The 18,034-nt window shown below is 41.2% G+C and overlaps 1 protein-coding gene across 2 annotated transcripts in view; it reads right to left on the minus strand.

Moving 5' to 3' along the window:
* Positions 1–14,985, minus strand: part of LOC134910135 (NADP-dependent alcohol dehydrogenase-like) — a 465,879-nt gene extending 450,894 nt beyond the window's left edge. Inside the window, exons 1-3 of one of the 2 annotated variants that reach the window (XM_063917876.1) lie at positions 14,873–14,985; positions 13,965–14,066; positions 1,750–1,888 (exon numbers count right to left, since the gene is read on the minus strand). In XM_063917876.1, coding sequence (XP_063773946.1) covers positions 1,750–1,888; positions 13,965–14,066; positions 14,873–14,890 — 259 coding nt within the window. In that variant the 5' untranslated portion in view covers positions 14,891–14,985. Of the gene's footprint in view, positions 1–1,749; positions 1,889–13,964; positions 14,067–14,872 lie in introns of those variants that run through there. The other variant, XM_063917830.1, reaches the window with a different exon arrangement.
* Positions 14,986–18,034: the final 3,049 nt, after the last annotated feature.

Here is an 18,034-nt window from a genome sequence, read left to right on the forward strand (position 1 = left end):
TCACCATGATATCTCATTATGGTATGCAATTACTCCAAAATACAGAAAAATCCGATATCCGAAATACCTCTGGTCCCAAGCAGTTTGGATAAGGGATACTCAACCTGTACCAAACATTACCAAAAATCATCAGAAAAATAGCTCAGTTTGTGAATGGCGAGTTTGACAGAAGCATGCACAGATCAGTAAGATGCATAAAAGTAAAGAACGAGTAAAAAAAAAAAAAAGCCGGTCCTGGCTGCTAAAATACAGAAAAAGAAATGTGTTACTTTGTGGTTTCCCACTCTAACCACAAAGTTAATTGGTGCTGACCTTTGTGATTAAGCCATTTTAGCGGTTCCCACAATAGGATTAAATGGAGACAAGTGTCTTCATTCACTCCTATGGGCAAGCCGCGATTGGCTGTGCTCTCAGATTACAAAGCCAATCAGGAAGCTGCTGCCACTGCAGCGGCTCCTGATTGGCTGAGTTGTCCCTGTACTTACAGTAGTCACATGGGGGGACCCCATTCATGTAGTTAAAGTGTATGTGTAGTCCGTCATGGTTCGGGATGATAGTGTTTTTTTTTCATATTAAACCCGTAGATGCCTACATGGACTGAAAAGGTCCAATCGACACCGGAGTAGGCGAGTATAGTTTTTTTTTTACAGATAACCTAATGGATTCTGTGTTGAAAAGGGGACCGGTGGGCTCCGTGGGACACTAGGTAAGTAAATGTAAGTGTGTGTGTGGAAGAGTGATAAAATAAACTTCTACTATTATGGTGTCTGAGTGTTTATTTGAATATCTCTTTTGTTGTGGATCTACAGGCACCAGCGAGCCCTTTAATGCCCCACATGCTGGTACCTGGGGTTCTCCAAGTACCAGCATGCTGGGGAGGTATGCTGAGACCTGTAGTTCCACAGTAAAGACAATATTTATTTATTTTTTACACAATTTACAGCTATCAGCCCAACATCCACAGGCAACGGACAGCGTGGACAGCCCCGAGCTTCATCCCTGGTGTTTGGATGCCTGGAGGGGGGGGACCGAGGACCCCTTTATTATAGGGGTCCACACTCTCCCAGGGAATTCCATCCAGGGGTGACTAGTTGGGGGGGGTGATGCTGTGGCTGCAGGGACCTTCATAAAAGTGTCCCCTAGCTGTGGCATTACCTTCCTGGCTAGAGGAGCCTAGTGCTGGTTCCAAACATATGGGGGACCCCTACATCATTATTCCCTCGTATTTCTGGAATGAGGACTGGTCCAAGTGCCTGGTGCTGGTTGTTAAAATACAGGGAACCCCTAAACATTTGTTTCCTGTATTTTATGCTTGTGGGGGGGGGGGGGGGGGACCTGCACATTGGTTTCTATTTTTATTTTTTATTTTCTTTATTTTTACAGACAGAAGCATGCATGGATCTCACTGATTTGTCTGTGCATGCTTCTGGCTCAAAGTGCACAAAGTAATGAAAACAAGCACTAAAAAACGCATGTTTTCATGACTAAAAATTGCATATTTCCTTTACAAAAAAACGCACGTGATTTCTATTTTAACCCTAATAATCACACCCTATTACATTTACAATTTTTAGCTAAAAAATGGGATATATGTTATATAGGTTACCTTAAATAGCACACAGTATTATCACAATCCCTTGCTAGATTAATTTTTCAGAATACTGTACATTTTCTGATGATGTCATTCCCTTAACATATGCATCCATACATTTGATTTGAGTATAGCAGCTATTACTACATAAGACTCACCTTTACTAACCCGAGTCACTCCCGGACCCACACTTTCAACAACTCCAACAGCTTCATGACCCAAAATTACTGGGAACTTGGTATGTACTGTTGTACTTAATGCAGTGCTGTCTGACCCGCATACACCAGAAGCAAGGATCTGCAAAGAACAAATCAGAGAAAAAAATCTAAGAGCTGCATTTTTTCAAAGAAGTGGCCACCTCATAGCTGTTTGATTGTCAACATGCAATATTACCCTGCACTAAGGAAAACATGGTCAGAAGCACATAATGGGGGCCATTCCGAGTTGATTGCACGCTGGCTACTTTTAGCAGCCATACAAACGCAATGTCGCCGCCCACTGGGGAGTGTATTTTCACTTTGCAGAAGTGCGAACGCTTGTGCAGCAGAGCGCCTGCAAAATCATTTTGTGCAAAACAAGACCAGCCCTGTAGTTACTCTCTATGTGCATTGATTCTAACAACGGAGGGAGTGTCACACACCCACCCAGCGAACGCCCAGCCACACCTGCGTTTTTTCTGCCATGCCTGCGTTTTTCTAAGCACTCCCTGAAAACGGTCAGTAGACACCCAGAAACGCCCACTTCATGTCAATCTTCCTGCGTTTGGCCATGCGATTGGAATGTTCGTTACACTCTGTGCAAACCCACGATGCTCATTGTACCCGTACAACACGCCGGCGCATTGCGGGGCATACACATGCGCAGAAATGCCGTTTTTTAGCCTGATCGCTGTACTGCGAACAACGGCAGCTAGAGAACAACTCGGAATGACCCCCTATGTTACCTATCATACCCATAAATGTACCTGAACAGTTAGGATCATTAACATTTTAAAGAGAGGGGGTCCTCTTTTTCAAATGATGTGCCCCACCAGTATTTATTTCCTTGTGCTCTAATAAATACTATAATAATATACATAAAACAATATTTTCCACTGATTAAAAGGGGAAAGATCTAAAGACCATGGGAGTATATTTACTATTATTCGATTTTGATTCCCTATGGATTTGGCATTCGATTTCCATTCAATAGTGATTGGTTTAATAAAGGCAAAATTGAATGTCAAATCGATTCTAAAACCAAATTCAACTCAAATTCCACTCAAAATTGAATTATCAGTATGCAAATCACCACCTGACTGGGAGGACCCAGGAGCATTACTCAGAGCAACATCAGCAGCTTCATGAGTTGAATACTGCACATTTGTATACAAATGGGCATCATACCTAGTCAATGCATGTGCAATACATACAGTAGCAGCATAGCACAATGGTGATTTAGGCCATGGCTGTTGCTCCGGGCTTCTGACTACATTGACAAATCTTCAAACTCCTGCTGAAGATAATTTTAAATAGGCACATATAGCCACCCAATCCATGACAGAATGCATCTCTGGTCTATTAAAAATAGATAATTCGGGAGGCATATTATTATATTATTTGGCAAAAGTGTCCGATATTGTGATCTACTGCTGTCTATTACATAACCACAAATACACAATAAACCACTCCCCCATGATTATGCAATAAACAGGGAGCATGCAGAGGTTACCAACAACTGACTATGTGAGCACAGAAAGTGGAAGGCAGATAGGAAAGCAGATTAGAGAAAAGCTTATTGCCAACTATTTTAGCTGTAAGTATTTAAAAAAAAAACCTACAAAATTGTAATCATCAGTTAGGTCTTCATGTATAATACAGTTTGAAGAGAGAGCTTCCCCTTTAATTAGTGTGCATGTGATACATTTGGACCAATAGGAGGCAATGAGGAAGTTCTGTTCAATTTTGCAGTCAATTTTGCTGGGGTTTTTAATGGGGATTTTAGGTTCGATTTTGAAACGGATTTCAAAAATCCCTTCTAAACGTAAATCAAAATTGAATTTGATTTGAAAATCAAATGCAAAATCAGTTTTTAGTAAGTGAGGGTTTTTTAAGGGATTTTTCAATTTCAATAGAATTGATTTCAGTTGATTTTTTTGGATTCATAAAAATTAATCCCAAATTGAGTTTTTAGTAAATATAACCCCAGATCTCCTCTGTATTGTGCAGAGCTGACTCTAACCAATTTGATATTCTAGGTAAGATTTTAGTGTGCGCACCAAAAAAAGTGGTGTTGCCTTGCAAGAATTACCACACAATAGTACCCACAATTCAAATTACGCCCCACAGTAATGCAACCTTATTCACTTTACAGTACATCAAACAAAAGTGTCCCTTATTCATGTTACGTCACACAGTAATGTCCCTTATTAAAATGTTTCCATAAAGTAGTACCCCCTTTACATTATATATGTTATGCCTCACAGTAGTGCCCCTTATTAATGTTATGTCACACAGTAGTGTCCATTATTAACATTACCCCACCCTGTATTGCTCTTTATTAACATTAAACCACACCATATTACTGCTTATTCACATTACACCACACTGTATTGCTCTTTATTAACATTAAACCACACCATATTACTGCTTATTCACATTACACCACACTGTATTGCTCCTTATTCACATTATACCACACAGTAGTGCCTTTAATACACATTACTCCACTAAGTAGTGCCCATTATTCACATTACATCACACAGTGATGCCCTTTGAACCATATTATGTGCCACACAGAAATGCTTCTCTCACCATAATTTACCCCATATAGTAATGTCCCTTGCACCATATTATGCCTCACACAGTAATGACCCTTGCACCATATTATGCCCCTCACAGTAATGCACCATAAACCATAATATGCTCCACACAGTAATGCCCCTTAAAAATTATGTCCTACACAGTAATGTCAAGGCAACACCAACATTTAATCTTTGTCAATGTGGAATGTGTTCCTGATTGTTGTCAGAGGTTTTATGTGCAATGCTCCCCCCCCCCCCCTTCCATTTGGAGCCCATGGTCAGTGGTCCTGGCACTTTTCATTTGGAAGTTTCTTTTACTACTGGTCCACTAGCGTCTGCCATAATTGTCTCCTCTGAGGTGGTAGCCATTCTGGGAGAGACTTTTTCAATAGCAATTTTGTAACTGCCTGATGCCCCCATTCTCTTCTTCCTGCTCCAGTGCTCCCACTGCTTCCAGGTCAGCTGTATATGCTGCCACACGATTGGAGCTTAGCTGAGAGCCCCAGTCTTAGTAGGTAGGCAAATGCAGAGCTGCCAGTGCCATCCATCCATCCCGACACTGCCCACTGTGTCAAGCTGACTTTGAGCTAGACCTAGGCTTGGAATGAATGGCCCTAGGCCTTTAAAATGCCATAGGCATTTGCCTAATTTGCCTATACCTACGACCGGCTCTGGTCTTGTGTTACATAAAAATAGGGTCCCTTAAGTAATTCAGTAAAATCTCTATTTAGAAAATTACAGGTTTCTTTGGGCTACATGTTATTGCTAACCATAATAGGTGTTTAAATCAAGACAGTGAAAATTATCCAATAAAATAAATAAAATCGTTATCATTTTCAAGTTTAGATTTTTTTTTTGTGTGAAAACCTACTGTACACATAGCATCTTTCTTTTTGCTGTTTTGGAAAAGTGGGTTAATGCTGAAGCAAGAACCACAAAATATTTATTTGTGGTATCTACAAACAAAAATCTATAATAATAATTATCATAAACAGTGGTGGCTCCTAGACTTCCGGTTCCGGTCTCATGCTGTGAAGACTCACCACAGCAGAGCTCCGATAATTCCCGACACCGGCACCGTTATAACGACTGTTTTTACAGTCTCCAGGAGCCAGCCACCTCGCTAAAGCCTCAGCAGTGCCATCCCGCGAGCATCCTCCGGCGTCAGCCGTTCACGCCGAGCAGCTCCTCTATCGCAGGAGGCCCCCGCCAGTCAGCGCGTCACTGCGGCTGCTCTCACGGAACTATTAGTGGGACAGGCTGAGTGCAAAGGTCTGCAGCATTCCTTTGCCGAGGACGGTCATGGTGTCCCGCACTCCAAGGCCAGGCGTGATCGCCATAGCAACCTCAGCGGTGCCATTCCGCGAGACTCCTCCGGCATCAGACGTCCACGCCGAGCCGCCTCGCTGTCGCAGGAGGCACCCGCCAGTCAGCGTGTCACAGCGGCTGCTCTCACAGAGCTAACAGCGGAGAGACTGTGCGCCACGATCTGCGGCCTTTCTCTTAGCCACGTGGGTCGCCACCAGCAACGCCACAGGTACATATAATCTGGGAAGCCGCCGAGGAATTTCACGGTGTGCCGCATTCACAAGGCCGGGTACGATCTCCATAGCAACCGTCCAAGTCACTCCACCTCAGAACGGATAGACGGTGTACTCAGTTACTCCCAGGGACACTGCACGCTAAAGGTACAGTTTTTGCTATACTCAGACGCCTCACAGCATTATTATAGCCTTTACCAAAAGGCCCTCTCCGCACGTCACCCAGCTTTTCCTCATTACACTGAATGCAGTGATATATTAACGGTGCTCAAGTCTCCTGTTTCTTCCTCACCTCCTATTACTGATGGACCGTTTCCTGTCCCCCAATTCTGCAGCTAAGGTCCCAGCCTCCTCCCTCCCTGTTAGACAGGAAAAAAGGAGAGCTAATTCAACCATGGCTCCGGGCATTACTACCCCCCTACATCTCCAGCTCCTAAAAAATTAATTGCATCACAATCTCTCTCATGTACCCCACCAACTGACCGATCTCCTGATTCACCTATTACAAATGCAGATCTGACGGAGGCCATAACACAAGCTGTATCTCCATTACTGTCGAAGGCAGTGTCCGATATCTCACTCCAACTGCAACATCTCTCACATAAAGTCTCTGTTAACGAGAACAGAATTGGAGGTCTTTGTCATGATATGGCTGATGTTCAGGGCTGTATTAAACGTCTTGAAAAAGAAAATTACCAGCTTTGGATGACGCTAGACGACGCAGAAAATAGGTCTAGAAGAAATAATATTAGGCTGGTCGGCCTACCGGAATCTGTGAAAGGAGATGGTCTCACTCAATTTGTTCAAGTAACGCTCCCTACCCTCCTTGGTATCACTGACGTCTGCAAAGACCTAGTAATTGAACGGGTGCACCGTGTAGGGCCTCCGCCTCGCTCCTCTGAGGGTCGCCCTCGGGTCACCTTGTTCAGATGCCTCAACTATCTTCACAAAGTTGCCATATGGTCTGCGTCTAGGAAAATTCGGTCTCTACAGTGGGAGAACAACCGACTGTTCATATTTCAAGACTTTTCAGCCGAATTGTCAAGAGCTCGAAAGGCTTTTAACTAGAGATGAGCGGATTCGGTTTTACTCGGTTTTACTCGGTTCTCAAAACCGAATCTTATTGGCTCACGGATGTCACGTGTTTTGGATAGCCAATAAGATTCGGTTTTGAGAACCGAGTAAAACCGAGTAAAACCGAATCCGCTCATCTCTACTTTTAACCCCATTTGTACGAAATTAGTGTCCACCAAACGCAAATTCTCCTTACTTTATCCAGCTAAACTTCGAATTTATGATGGAGACAAGCACCTAGATTTCACCGTTCCAGAGGATGTAGCATCTTACCTTCAAGAGGGGTCTGCGGATGACCATAATGACATCACGGATGTCAGCCCCATCACAGACACTTGATTCTCAGGTTCCACACAGAAATCCTTAGTATAAGGGTTATCCCTCTCTTTTTGTTTGGTTCTCGTAAACATGATAAATTTCAAAATGGTTTAATTCTTATGATAATACTCAATATGATGGACTACGTCCTAAGTAGTTTCATTTAAGTTTTATCCACCTGCATATCACTTAAACAGGGAGTCTTCATTAGGATAGGCTCTCGTTTTCAGGTTATTTTGTACCTCATTTGTGATTATAACAAACAATTATGCTTAGAGATGCTTTTCTTTAAAGATAGTATATTTCTTAACATATCCTGTACCTATTGTTACATTTCTTGGTTTCGCTCTGTTATATTATATGGCTTAATTTTACCCAGATGCCGTTGTCGGGAAATTATCTGGGGTAATGTTCCGGCCTAGAAGTAATGTTTAGACTAATTTCAGCTCTCATACTGTATTTTTGGCCCGGAAATTTGTTTGCTTGTCAAACATTTACCACATTTTCTTGTATATATTTGCATTTCCCCTATGCCCCTCCCCCCCTATCCCCATTTCCTATTTCCTTTTTCTGATCCATACTTCTGATATAAGGTTGCTCTTTTTCCTTTTCTAGCCTTCTTCGACATTCAAATGAATGACCTTAAAGTTGGTACACTAAATGTTGGTAGAATTAACTCCCCGGCTAAACGCCGTAAAATTCTTATGTATTTATCCAAGACGAATATTAATATTGCGTTTCTTCAGGAAACTCATCTAACACAACAGGAATCCATGAAATTACAGATGTCACACTGGTCCCTCTTAGCGGCAGCTCCATATAACTCTAAATCTAGGGGAGTTGTTCTCTTAGCAAAACGTAACCTTCACATTAATGTGTTATCCTCTGATATAGATCCTAATGGCCGATTCTTACTCACTAAACTCTCTATTGATTCACGTGTTTTTGTCCTTTGCAATATTTACGCTCCTACCACTTATAAAAAATCTTTCTTTCAGATGTTACTAGCTAAATTGACTCCATTTTCCAATGATAATCTTATTGTTTGTGGTGATTTCAATTTAATCTCTTCAATTTATTTAGACCGCTCCAATACTTCTAGGACTCCCCAACACCTTTCTAAACTTGGAATACCTCACTTCTCTGAAACTTTGCAACTAACCGATATTTGGCGTGCACTTCACCCGATAGAAAGATAATTTTCTTGCCACTCCTTTGCCCACGATACATTCTCTAGAATCGATTATGTGTCTATATCCCAACATCTCTTCCCATCAGTAATAGATACAGCCATTGAACCCATTTTTATCTCTGATCACGCTTTGATTTGGTTTTCTTTCATTTTACAACCTACTCACACTCCGACCCCTCAATGGAGATTTCCCTCTCATCTTTCTAACTCTACGAAATTTTGTGACTCCCTGCAGGCGACATGGGACTCCTTTTATTTTTCAAACGAACAACATTCGGAATTAGATCCCCCTCTATTTTGGCAAACAGCTAAATCAGTACTTCGGGGTAACATTATTTCATATTCCACGGCCTTGAGGAAAAAATATGCTCAATCCTATTTAGAGATACAACATGCCCTCTCTGCAGCTTTTCATGTTTTCAAAACCCACCCCTCTCCGTCTCTGCATATTTAACATTAAAACTCTAGTTTAACGAATTTCTCTCTTTGATGGGAGACAAATATAAATTCAAAGTCGATTTCCGGTTTCACAAATTCGGAAATAAAATAGGTAAGCTTCTAACTAATATTCTGAAAGGTACCTCTCCTCCTATGATAGTACATCCTTTAAAACTTCCTGATGGCTCCTTAACTAATGACCCCCAAAACATTGCAACTATTATGAAATCATTCTATGAAACTTTGTATTCTGGTCAGTTACCCCCCTCTGATGAGACGCTCCAACCCTGGTCTTTTCCTCAACTACCCCAAATTCCTTCTGATTGTCTTGATTCCTTAGTTACCCCCATTACGTTAGAAGAAGTTCGCTCCGCTATTAGCCACCTGAAACCTAATAAAGCTCCGGGTCCCGACGGTTTTTCTAATGAATTTTTTAAATTATTAATAGACAAAATTGATAAGCACCTTTTGGCATTGTATAACTCAATAATTTTTTCAAAGTCTCTTCCCCTATACTTTAATAGTGCAACAATTAAAGTTCTCTTAAAACCAGGACGAGACCCCTCCCTCCCAAGTTCCTATCGCCCAATCTCTCTAATAAATTCAGATTATAAAATTTTTACAAAAATCATAGCTGATCGTCTAAAATTTTCCCTCCCTCACATAATCCACCCAGACCAATCCGGTTTTATTTGGGGTCGACATTCTGTGACAAACGTACGCAAAGTTCTCTCTGTAATTCAACATTTGAAAACACACCCCACATCGACACATAATATTATACTAACCTTAGACGCAGAAAAGGCGTTTGATCTTTTGGAATGGTCCCACCTTTTTAAATCCATGCAACTCTTTGGTTATCCCTCATCCTTTATCTCTAATATCCAAACCCTATATGCCTCTCCGATCTCTCAGCTCTACTGTAACGGACATTTATCTGCCCCTTTCACGGTCTCTCGGGGTACCCGTCAAGGTTGCCCCCTTTCTCCTTTACTTTTCGCTATTGCTATCGAGCCTTTGGCAATCTCTATCAGGAACTCCCCTAACATTCATGGTACATTAGTCGGAAATATCCCATTAAAACTTGCCCTTTATGCAGACGATTTATTACTTTTCCTGTCTAACCCTTCTACTTCCCTACCCTCATTATTTTCTTTGATATCTAATTTTGGTGCCCAAGCAGGATTTAAGATAAACACTGCTAAATCAGAAATCTTAACATTAGAAGACCCCGGTACTCCCACACAACTTCCCACAAACCCTCTCTCCTTATCCATAATCAAAACGGATATTAAATACTTAGGCCTATGCATACCTTCTGATCTTTCTTCTTTATATAAACTCAACTACACACCGTCTCTTGCTAAATTATCCTCACTTTATGATTCATGGCTGAATTTACCACTATCTATTCTTGGAAGAATAGCGGTAGTTAAATGCATTATCTTTCCTAAAAATTTTTACTTACTACACATGTTACCAATCAGTCTTTCTATCTCTGACTTGAAACGCTTTGACCAGATTACCTCAAGATTTATTTGGCAAAATAAACGTCCTCGAATTGCTTTCCACAAACTGCAGACTCACCGATCTCTCGGAGGTATGTCCCTTCCAAACTTTAAATTATATACTTTAGCCATTCATTTCAGATATATTTCAGACTGGCTACTCTCTAAATCCACTTACACTTCAACTTCTCTAGACACAGCCCTTTTCAGTCCTTACTCTCCCAGTGCCCTTCTTCACTCTAAAAAATCCGACATTCCTACGAATATTTTACATCATATTTTATTTCAAGACACTTATTCAGCTTGGATTACTAAAACTATTAATAAAAAACTGACAAGAAATCCGTCTTCTTCTCCATATAATACACTTTGGGGCAATCCCTCATTCTACCCTTCGCTATCTAATCCAATTTTCCTCACGTGGAAAGATAAAGGTCTTTCGCTCACCTCACAGGTTTTTGATCCTGGAGGGCAAATATTGTCTTTTTCTACTCTTCAAACACAATTCTCTCTACACACTTCTAATTTTTTCATGTATTTACAAACACGGCACTATGTCTTTTCTTTAGACTCTAATACTAGGCATCAAAACTCTACTGATCCCATTAATTCCCTTTTACGCCTATTAAATACTATCCCCTATTGTATTAAACTTCTATATACTATACTATTACCTATTTCTAATACGAAATCATGGCAATCACTGGCGTTAACCTGGCAAAGTGATATCCCTGACATTGATTCCTCCCTGACTCTTACCGAACATTGCTCTAAAACTCTAAAATTTTTGAAATCCTCCTATCTCCAGGAAGTGCACTGGAGAACTATACATAGAGCCTACATATATTCCCTGCTCAAAGAAGACATATGTTACCGAACACATCTGATTCCTGTTTTAAATGTCATTACTCACACGCTAATTTTTTCCACTGTTTTGGGGAGTGTGGTAAAATAAAGCGCTTCTGGAATAAAGTAATTATATACCTAAACTCTTTATTTTCCACACATGTCTGCCCTGATCCTCTAGCCTGCTTATGTGCGAATTTTAAAAATTGGCTCCCTAATAGAGAACTTTCACCCCATATTTCGTTGTTGGTAACCATTGTGACACTTGCAAAGAAAATCATTCTTACACATTGGATTTCCTCTTCTTCTCCATCCTTGCAAGAACTTAAATTAAAGCTTCTACAGCTCCTTTACTTTGATATAAATAATACTTTTCCCGATATGGATAAACATGTCGAAAAGTTTTATGCAAAATGGTCCCCATTTATACATTCTTTAGATTTGTCTACTCAAGATAGAATCATGAAGGTATATGAACATACGGATTGGCATTTATTACGAACTATTACTATTTCCTAATGCCACTTAACATTGGTTTATTATTTAACTTTGTATAGGTTATTATACTCCATTTCAGATTTCTCTCAATATAAAGGATCAGATACCCCCCCTTCCCTTTCCCTTCCCTCCCTTGTCTTCTTTTCTTTTTCTCGTTCTTTTTCTTTTATCTTTTTTATTATTATTTTTCTTTTAAGTATCGTTCTTGTTTTACATGCACTAACATGATTGAATCCTTAATTGTAGTCTAATCTACATTGTACTTGCTGATGTTTCTTCCCAATTTATTATGTTGTATACGGATTGGATCACCATGTTGATTGTTTTTATGCACTTGGATTCCTGCATTTCATGTATTTGACGATACATCCTTTGTTTGTATACACCTCTATCTTTAAACAATAAAAAATTGTATTAAAAAAAAAAAAAAACAGTGGTGGCTCATACCTGGATTGAGGAGGGGGCCTGCCACTGGCAGTGATGACTGTTCCCTGCCGCCTTGTCCCTGCTGCCATCTGGTTTCTGACACCTGCACAATGTAGCTGACAGGTGCAGGGACCAGCGTATGCACAGTAGCAGTGGCGGTGCTATGCATGCACAAAACCCCGGCTTCTATAGACTGCATCGGCTTCAGCTAAAAGGCAGGGAGTGGCCTCCTACAGGAATCATAGCAATGTCTGGCAGTCCCAGAGGGAGGAAACACTTCCCAATGTGACTACCCCTTCTGCGGGTGATTGGTAGGTAGCAGGGGCGTAACTAGAAGTTTGTGGGCCCCATAGCAAAATCTTGAAGCCCCCACCCACTACAATGCCCCTTAGGGGAGCAGGAGAGAGAGGCAAAAAGGGTGTAAGGGGGAGAGAGAGAAAGAGGAGAAAGAAGAGAAGGGGGTGGAGGAAAGAGAGAGTGAGAGGGTTTCATGGAAAAAGAGGGAATGGGAGAAAAAGAAAGAGGAGTGAGAGAGGGTGTCTGGGAGAAAGAGAGAAAGGGATGAGAGGGGAAAGAGAGAGATGACATCAGTGAGAGAAGGGATGTCGAAGAGAGAGAGAAAGTCGGTGTGATGTAATCGCCGGAGTTGGTGGTTGCCGGCCGATCTCGGATGTTTTTTTTAAAGGGACAATCACTTACAAGGCAAAACCATGCCATGTAAGAGACTGTGCTGCCAGACAGTCAGTGGCCATATTTTTTATCAGCGCGGCTGCTTGTGGCGGAGTGCGGATATTACTGGGGTGGGGGGGGGGGAGCTGCAGTTCATAAGTAAAATCCACCACTGGTTCATAATTGTGTTTAGTTCACTTTCTTCACATTTCAATTTAAAATAAATAAAACATTTTGCCCATTTTGTTTGTATTGTACTAATTGTGAAAGAAGGCAACAAAAGACTAATGATATTCTTTTAAATGGTGGTCTTCTGAAAAAAACAATAACACAAAAAAACAAGGTATAATCTGTGATATTGATGAAACAATAACAATCATTGAAAAACGGGCTCAGCGCCAGCCTGAAAAGTAAAGAGTTTAATTTGACAATAAATGTGTATAACCATATTGGACCAATATGTCTTTTCAGTGGTCAGTTGTATGTGCGATAAAGGACTTAGTTGATGACTCCAATTAATAGTAATAATCTGTGAAAATTAGTGTAATAAAAAGCGCAAAATAAAGAACTAACACAATAGTTAACATAGAGTACAGGAGACATAATTGGTGATGTTGATTTTAATGTGATGGAATGCTGGCATTTGAGGAAGATTATGCCAAACCCTCTTTTCACATTACAGTGTCAGCTTCAGTAAGTCTCCAGTTTAGAGCTGTAAACTGAATATGTTATATTTGTATATTATCCTTTCTTCAAAGAAAATGTATAGCACAAAAGACACCGTATTCAGTGTTACTGCAGAAATGTATATTAAAGAGGTAATTATGGCATACTCATTGGCGTTGCTAGAATGTGTGCAATGTGTGCGGTGCACAAGGGTCCCAGGGTACAGGGGGGTCCACACTGCACACACTGCACCATAGTTCTGGCACAATGCCGGAGTCTACTGCACTGTGAAGAGGAAAGGCCATCCCGGAGTCTGCACATGGGACCCCTACTCTGATAAAACGCCTCTTAGCATACTGTACAGTACATGAGCACTTTCTTAGTAGACATATAACTTTAGTAAATGTAACAGTACCTTTATTCTAACTTCATGAGATTTTGGTGGAGCTACTTCGATTTCCTCAATGGAGAGGGGCTTATTGGGTTCCCAGGCAACTGCTGCCCTGCATTTAATAACCTTAAAAACAAACCATTTTTTTAGATAATGCTTCATATTATGAACACAAACAGAACAGTTTAATACAAATAACAAGTTTAGTACAAATGATCTTCCCCTATACAGTATATATGATTAGTCATTGAACCAAAGGTTTCTAGTTCTATTACTTTTTTATTTTACAACTAATAATAATAATAATAATAATAATATCTGTTGTTGTTATTATTATTATTATATGTCAGATGCAAAATTATAATTTTCTGTTCAAAATAATACTTTTTCTTATAATGTATATTTGTTTAGGTATTATTTCATGAATGCAATACACTTTATATCTTTAAGTATTTATTGTTTTGCAGTTAGATATATAAACTAAAACTTACTACACTATATTGGAAAAGTAAACTAAACCAACCCAAGTAATCTTTGACATGTACAAAATCCATTGGCAACTTTACGAAGGGGCAAGAAGTCAGCTAATAGTACAAACAGCTCTTGTAGCCGCCATATATACAGATGCTTTGTTTTTGCTTCACAACTTGTATAAACAAACAATAGAAGTTCAATAATATACTAATAAAATAATTCTTTAAGGAGGCGCATACTGATTTAAGATGATGCTTTGAAGATAAAGGCAGTGACAACACTGCAAATGTAAGAAAGCAGAACACAGGATGTAAAGATCATTACCACTCATTGTATAACTAAACATTAGTACAAGACTCATTTCTTTCTTAGAACATCTAACAATACAACAGCTTCACTGTTATAGAAACCAAGGTCTTTAAAATCTAGAAACATATTTTTTTTAAGAAAAAACATACTTTTCCTGCAGTGCTCATGTCTCTGCTGCAAACACTTCTTCCTTCCAAATGTTTGGGGCGTAACGCTTTCCGTTTCTCTGTTGCTTGTTCTTTGGGAGTTGGTTCTGCTCTCTAGAGTTTGCAAACACAAATCAGAAGCTGCCTTATATTCCGTCTGAGAAGCTGAGTTTTTGGCAATGCATCACACTAGTTAATCTGTCATTGCATATAAACAATGAATCATTCTGGCCAGAGTATGCCAGAGATATTTTTGTGATAAAATGGTTAATATTTACTCAACTGTATAATATATAGTAAAGGAAAATCATAAGGGTAGATAATGATCTAATAGGATTATTTAGAGTTAACAAACCAAAAAAGTAAGCATTTGGCAAAAACCATGTTGCACTGCAGTTGGAGCAGAAGTAACATATGCCCAGAGAGTTAGATTTAGGTGGGGTGTGTTCAAACTGGTGCCTATGTAATAGTGGTGCTCCTTATGCAGTGCCCCTAATGCCCCAGAAGTGAAGCCCCTTATGTAGTGCCCCTATAGAATGCCCTCATTAGTAGTGCCCTTAGTAGTAATGCCCCTTGTGGTAATGCACCTGTGTAGTACTGCCTCCCAGTAGAAATGCCCCTGTGTAGTAATGTCCCCTGTAGTAATGCCCCTGTGTAGCATTGACCCCTGTAGTAGTGCCCCAGTAGTAATGCCCCCTGAAGTATTCCTCCGTGTAGTAGTGCCCCCAGTAGTATGCCCTGTAGTTATGCCCCTTGTAGTATTTCCCCCAGTAGTTATGCCCCCAGTAGTTTAGCCACAGTAGTTATGCCCCCAGAAATTCAGCCCCCATGTAGTTCTGCCCCCTATAGTTTAGCCCCATGTAGTTATTCCCCCTGTAGTTTAGCCTCATGTAGTTATGCCCCCAGTAGTTCAGCCCCCATGTAGTTATGCCCCCATGTAGTTATGCCACCAGTAGTTCAGCCCCCAGTAGTTAGCCCCAATGTAGTTATGCCCCTTGTAGCTTAGCCCACAGTAGTTCAGCCCCCCAGTAGTTAGACCTCATGTAGTTATGCAACCTACAGTTTAGTCCCCTGTAGTTTAGCCACTTGTAGTTTAACCCCCACTAGTTATGCCCCCATGTAGTTATGCCCCCAGTAGTTTAGCCCCCAGTGGTTATGCCCACATTTAGTTATGCCCCAGTAGTTCACCACTGATGTAGTTATGCCCCCTGTAGTTTATCCCCCAATCTAGTTATGCTTCCAGTAGTTAAGCCCCCAGTAGTTAGCCCCTATGTAGTTATGCCCGCTATCGCTTAGCCCCCAGTAGTTAGCCCCCATGTAGTTATGCACCCTGAAGTTTAGTCCCCTGTACTTTAGCCCCCAGTAGTTATGTCCCAATGTAGGTATGCCCCCTGTAGTTTAGCCCCTATGTAGTTATGCCCCAATGTAGTTATGCCCCCAGTAGTTCCGCCCCCAGTAGCTAGCCCCCCTGTAGTTATGCCCCCAATAGTTTAGTCCTCTGTAGTTTAGCAACTTGTAGTTTAGCCCCCACTAGTTATGCCCCATGTAGTTATGCCCCCTATAGTTTCGCCCCCTGTAATTTAGCCCCCAGTAGTTATGTCCACATGTAGTTATGCCCCCAGTAGTTCACCACCGATGTAATTATGCCCCCTGTAGTTTAGCCCCCATGTAGTTATGCCTCCAATAGTTCAGCCCCCAGTAGTTAGCCCCCATGTAGTTATGCCCACTGTAGCTTAGCCCCAGGGCCAAAACTAGGATTTCTGTCACCCGGGGCAAGGCAGTAATTTGGCGCCCCCCACCCCACAAAAAAAACCCATTATAAATAACAAAAATTAAATAAAAACATAAATAAATAAAATAATAAATAAAAAACACAGAAAACCCCACAACTGTACACTTTGCCCTTTCAAACATTTTTCAACCATGAACGATGGCCTTTCCGACATAAATGTAATATCCATCCCGTAAAAATATTGAGTGACGTTTCTTAAAGAACACCATCAAATATCCAAATTGTTTTATACATATACATATATACACATACAGTATAATATATATATATATATATATATATATATATATACATACACATACTGTATATATAAAATATATTATACATAATATATATATATATATATAATTATATATAATTATATACATATATATATATTAATGTGGGATACTGGTTTAAAAAAATGTACATGTCAGTGAGCCAGTCAGTGTATATTTATTAAGCTCCCCCCTCAGTGCTGTGTACTCTGCAGCCAGCCTTTTAGCATGTTAGCCTCGGCCCCCATTGCTGATACTGTGGTCCACAGTGTGGAGGCAGCCGCAGCACGCACCTACTTTATTGGTGCGCATGCAGCCAGGGTTTGCTAGTTAAGACGCGGCCGCCAGAGACTCCCATCTCCGGCTCCAGTCCGTCCTCTCTCTAGCCGGGTGCGTGCATTTGACGTCACGTGAAACGTCATGACGTCACACGCGCGATGTGCCGGCGTCCGCATCCCGGAAGCACAGGGAGCCGCGTCTAGTGCTGCTGGCTCCCTACAGCAGGACAGTTGCTGTCGGGGAGCTAGCGGAAGCTATTCCTACAGAAGAACTGGGCTCATTAGCACCCCCTACAGCCCAGCACCCGGGGCACGTGACCCCCTAGTGCCCCCCCCCCTAGTTTCGGCCCTGCTTAGCCCCCAGTAGTTAGCCCCCATGTAGTTATGCACCCTGAAGTTTAGTCCCCTGTACGTTAGCCCCCAGTAATTATGCCCTAATGTAGTTATGCCCCCCTGTAGTTTAGTCCCCAGTAGTTATGTCCCAATGTAGTTTATGCCCCCAGTAGTTTAGCCCCCAGTAGTTCAGACCCCCAGTAATTAGCCCCATGTAGTTATGCCCCATATAATTTAGTCCCCTGTAGTTTAGACACTTGTAGTTTAGCCCCCACTAATTTTGCCCCATGTAGTTATGCCCTGTGTAGTTTAGCCCCCAGTAGTTATGCCCATGTGTAGTTATGCCCCCAGTAGTTCACCACCGATGTAGTTATGCCCCCTGTAGTTTAGCCCCATGTAGTTATGCCTCCAGTAGTTCAGCCCCAAGTAGTTAGCCCTCATGTAGTTATGCCCGCTGTAGCTTAGCCCCCAGTAGTCCAGCCCCCAGTAGTTAGCCCCCATGTAG

Source organism: Pseudophryne corroboree, chromosome 1 (genome assembly GCF_028390025.1).
Source record: "Pseudophryne corroboree isolate aPseCor3 chromosome 1, aPseCor3.hap2, whole genome shotgun sequence".
Classification (NCBI taxonomy): Eukaryota; Metazoa; Chordata; class Amphibia; order Anura; family Myobatrachidae; genus Pseudophryne; species Pseudophryne corroboree.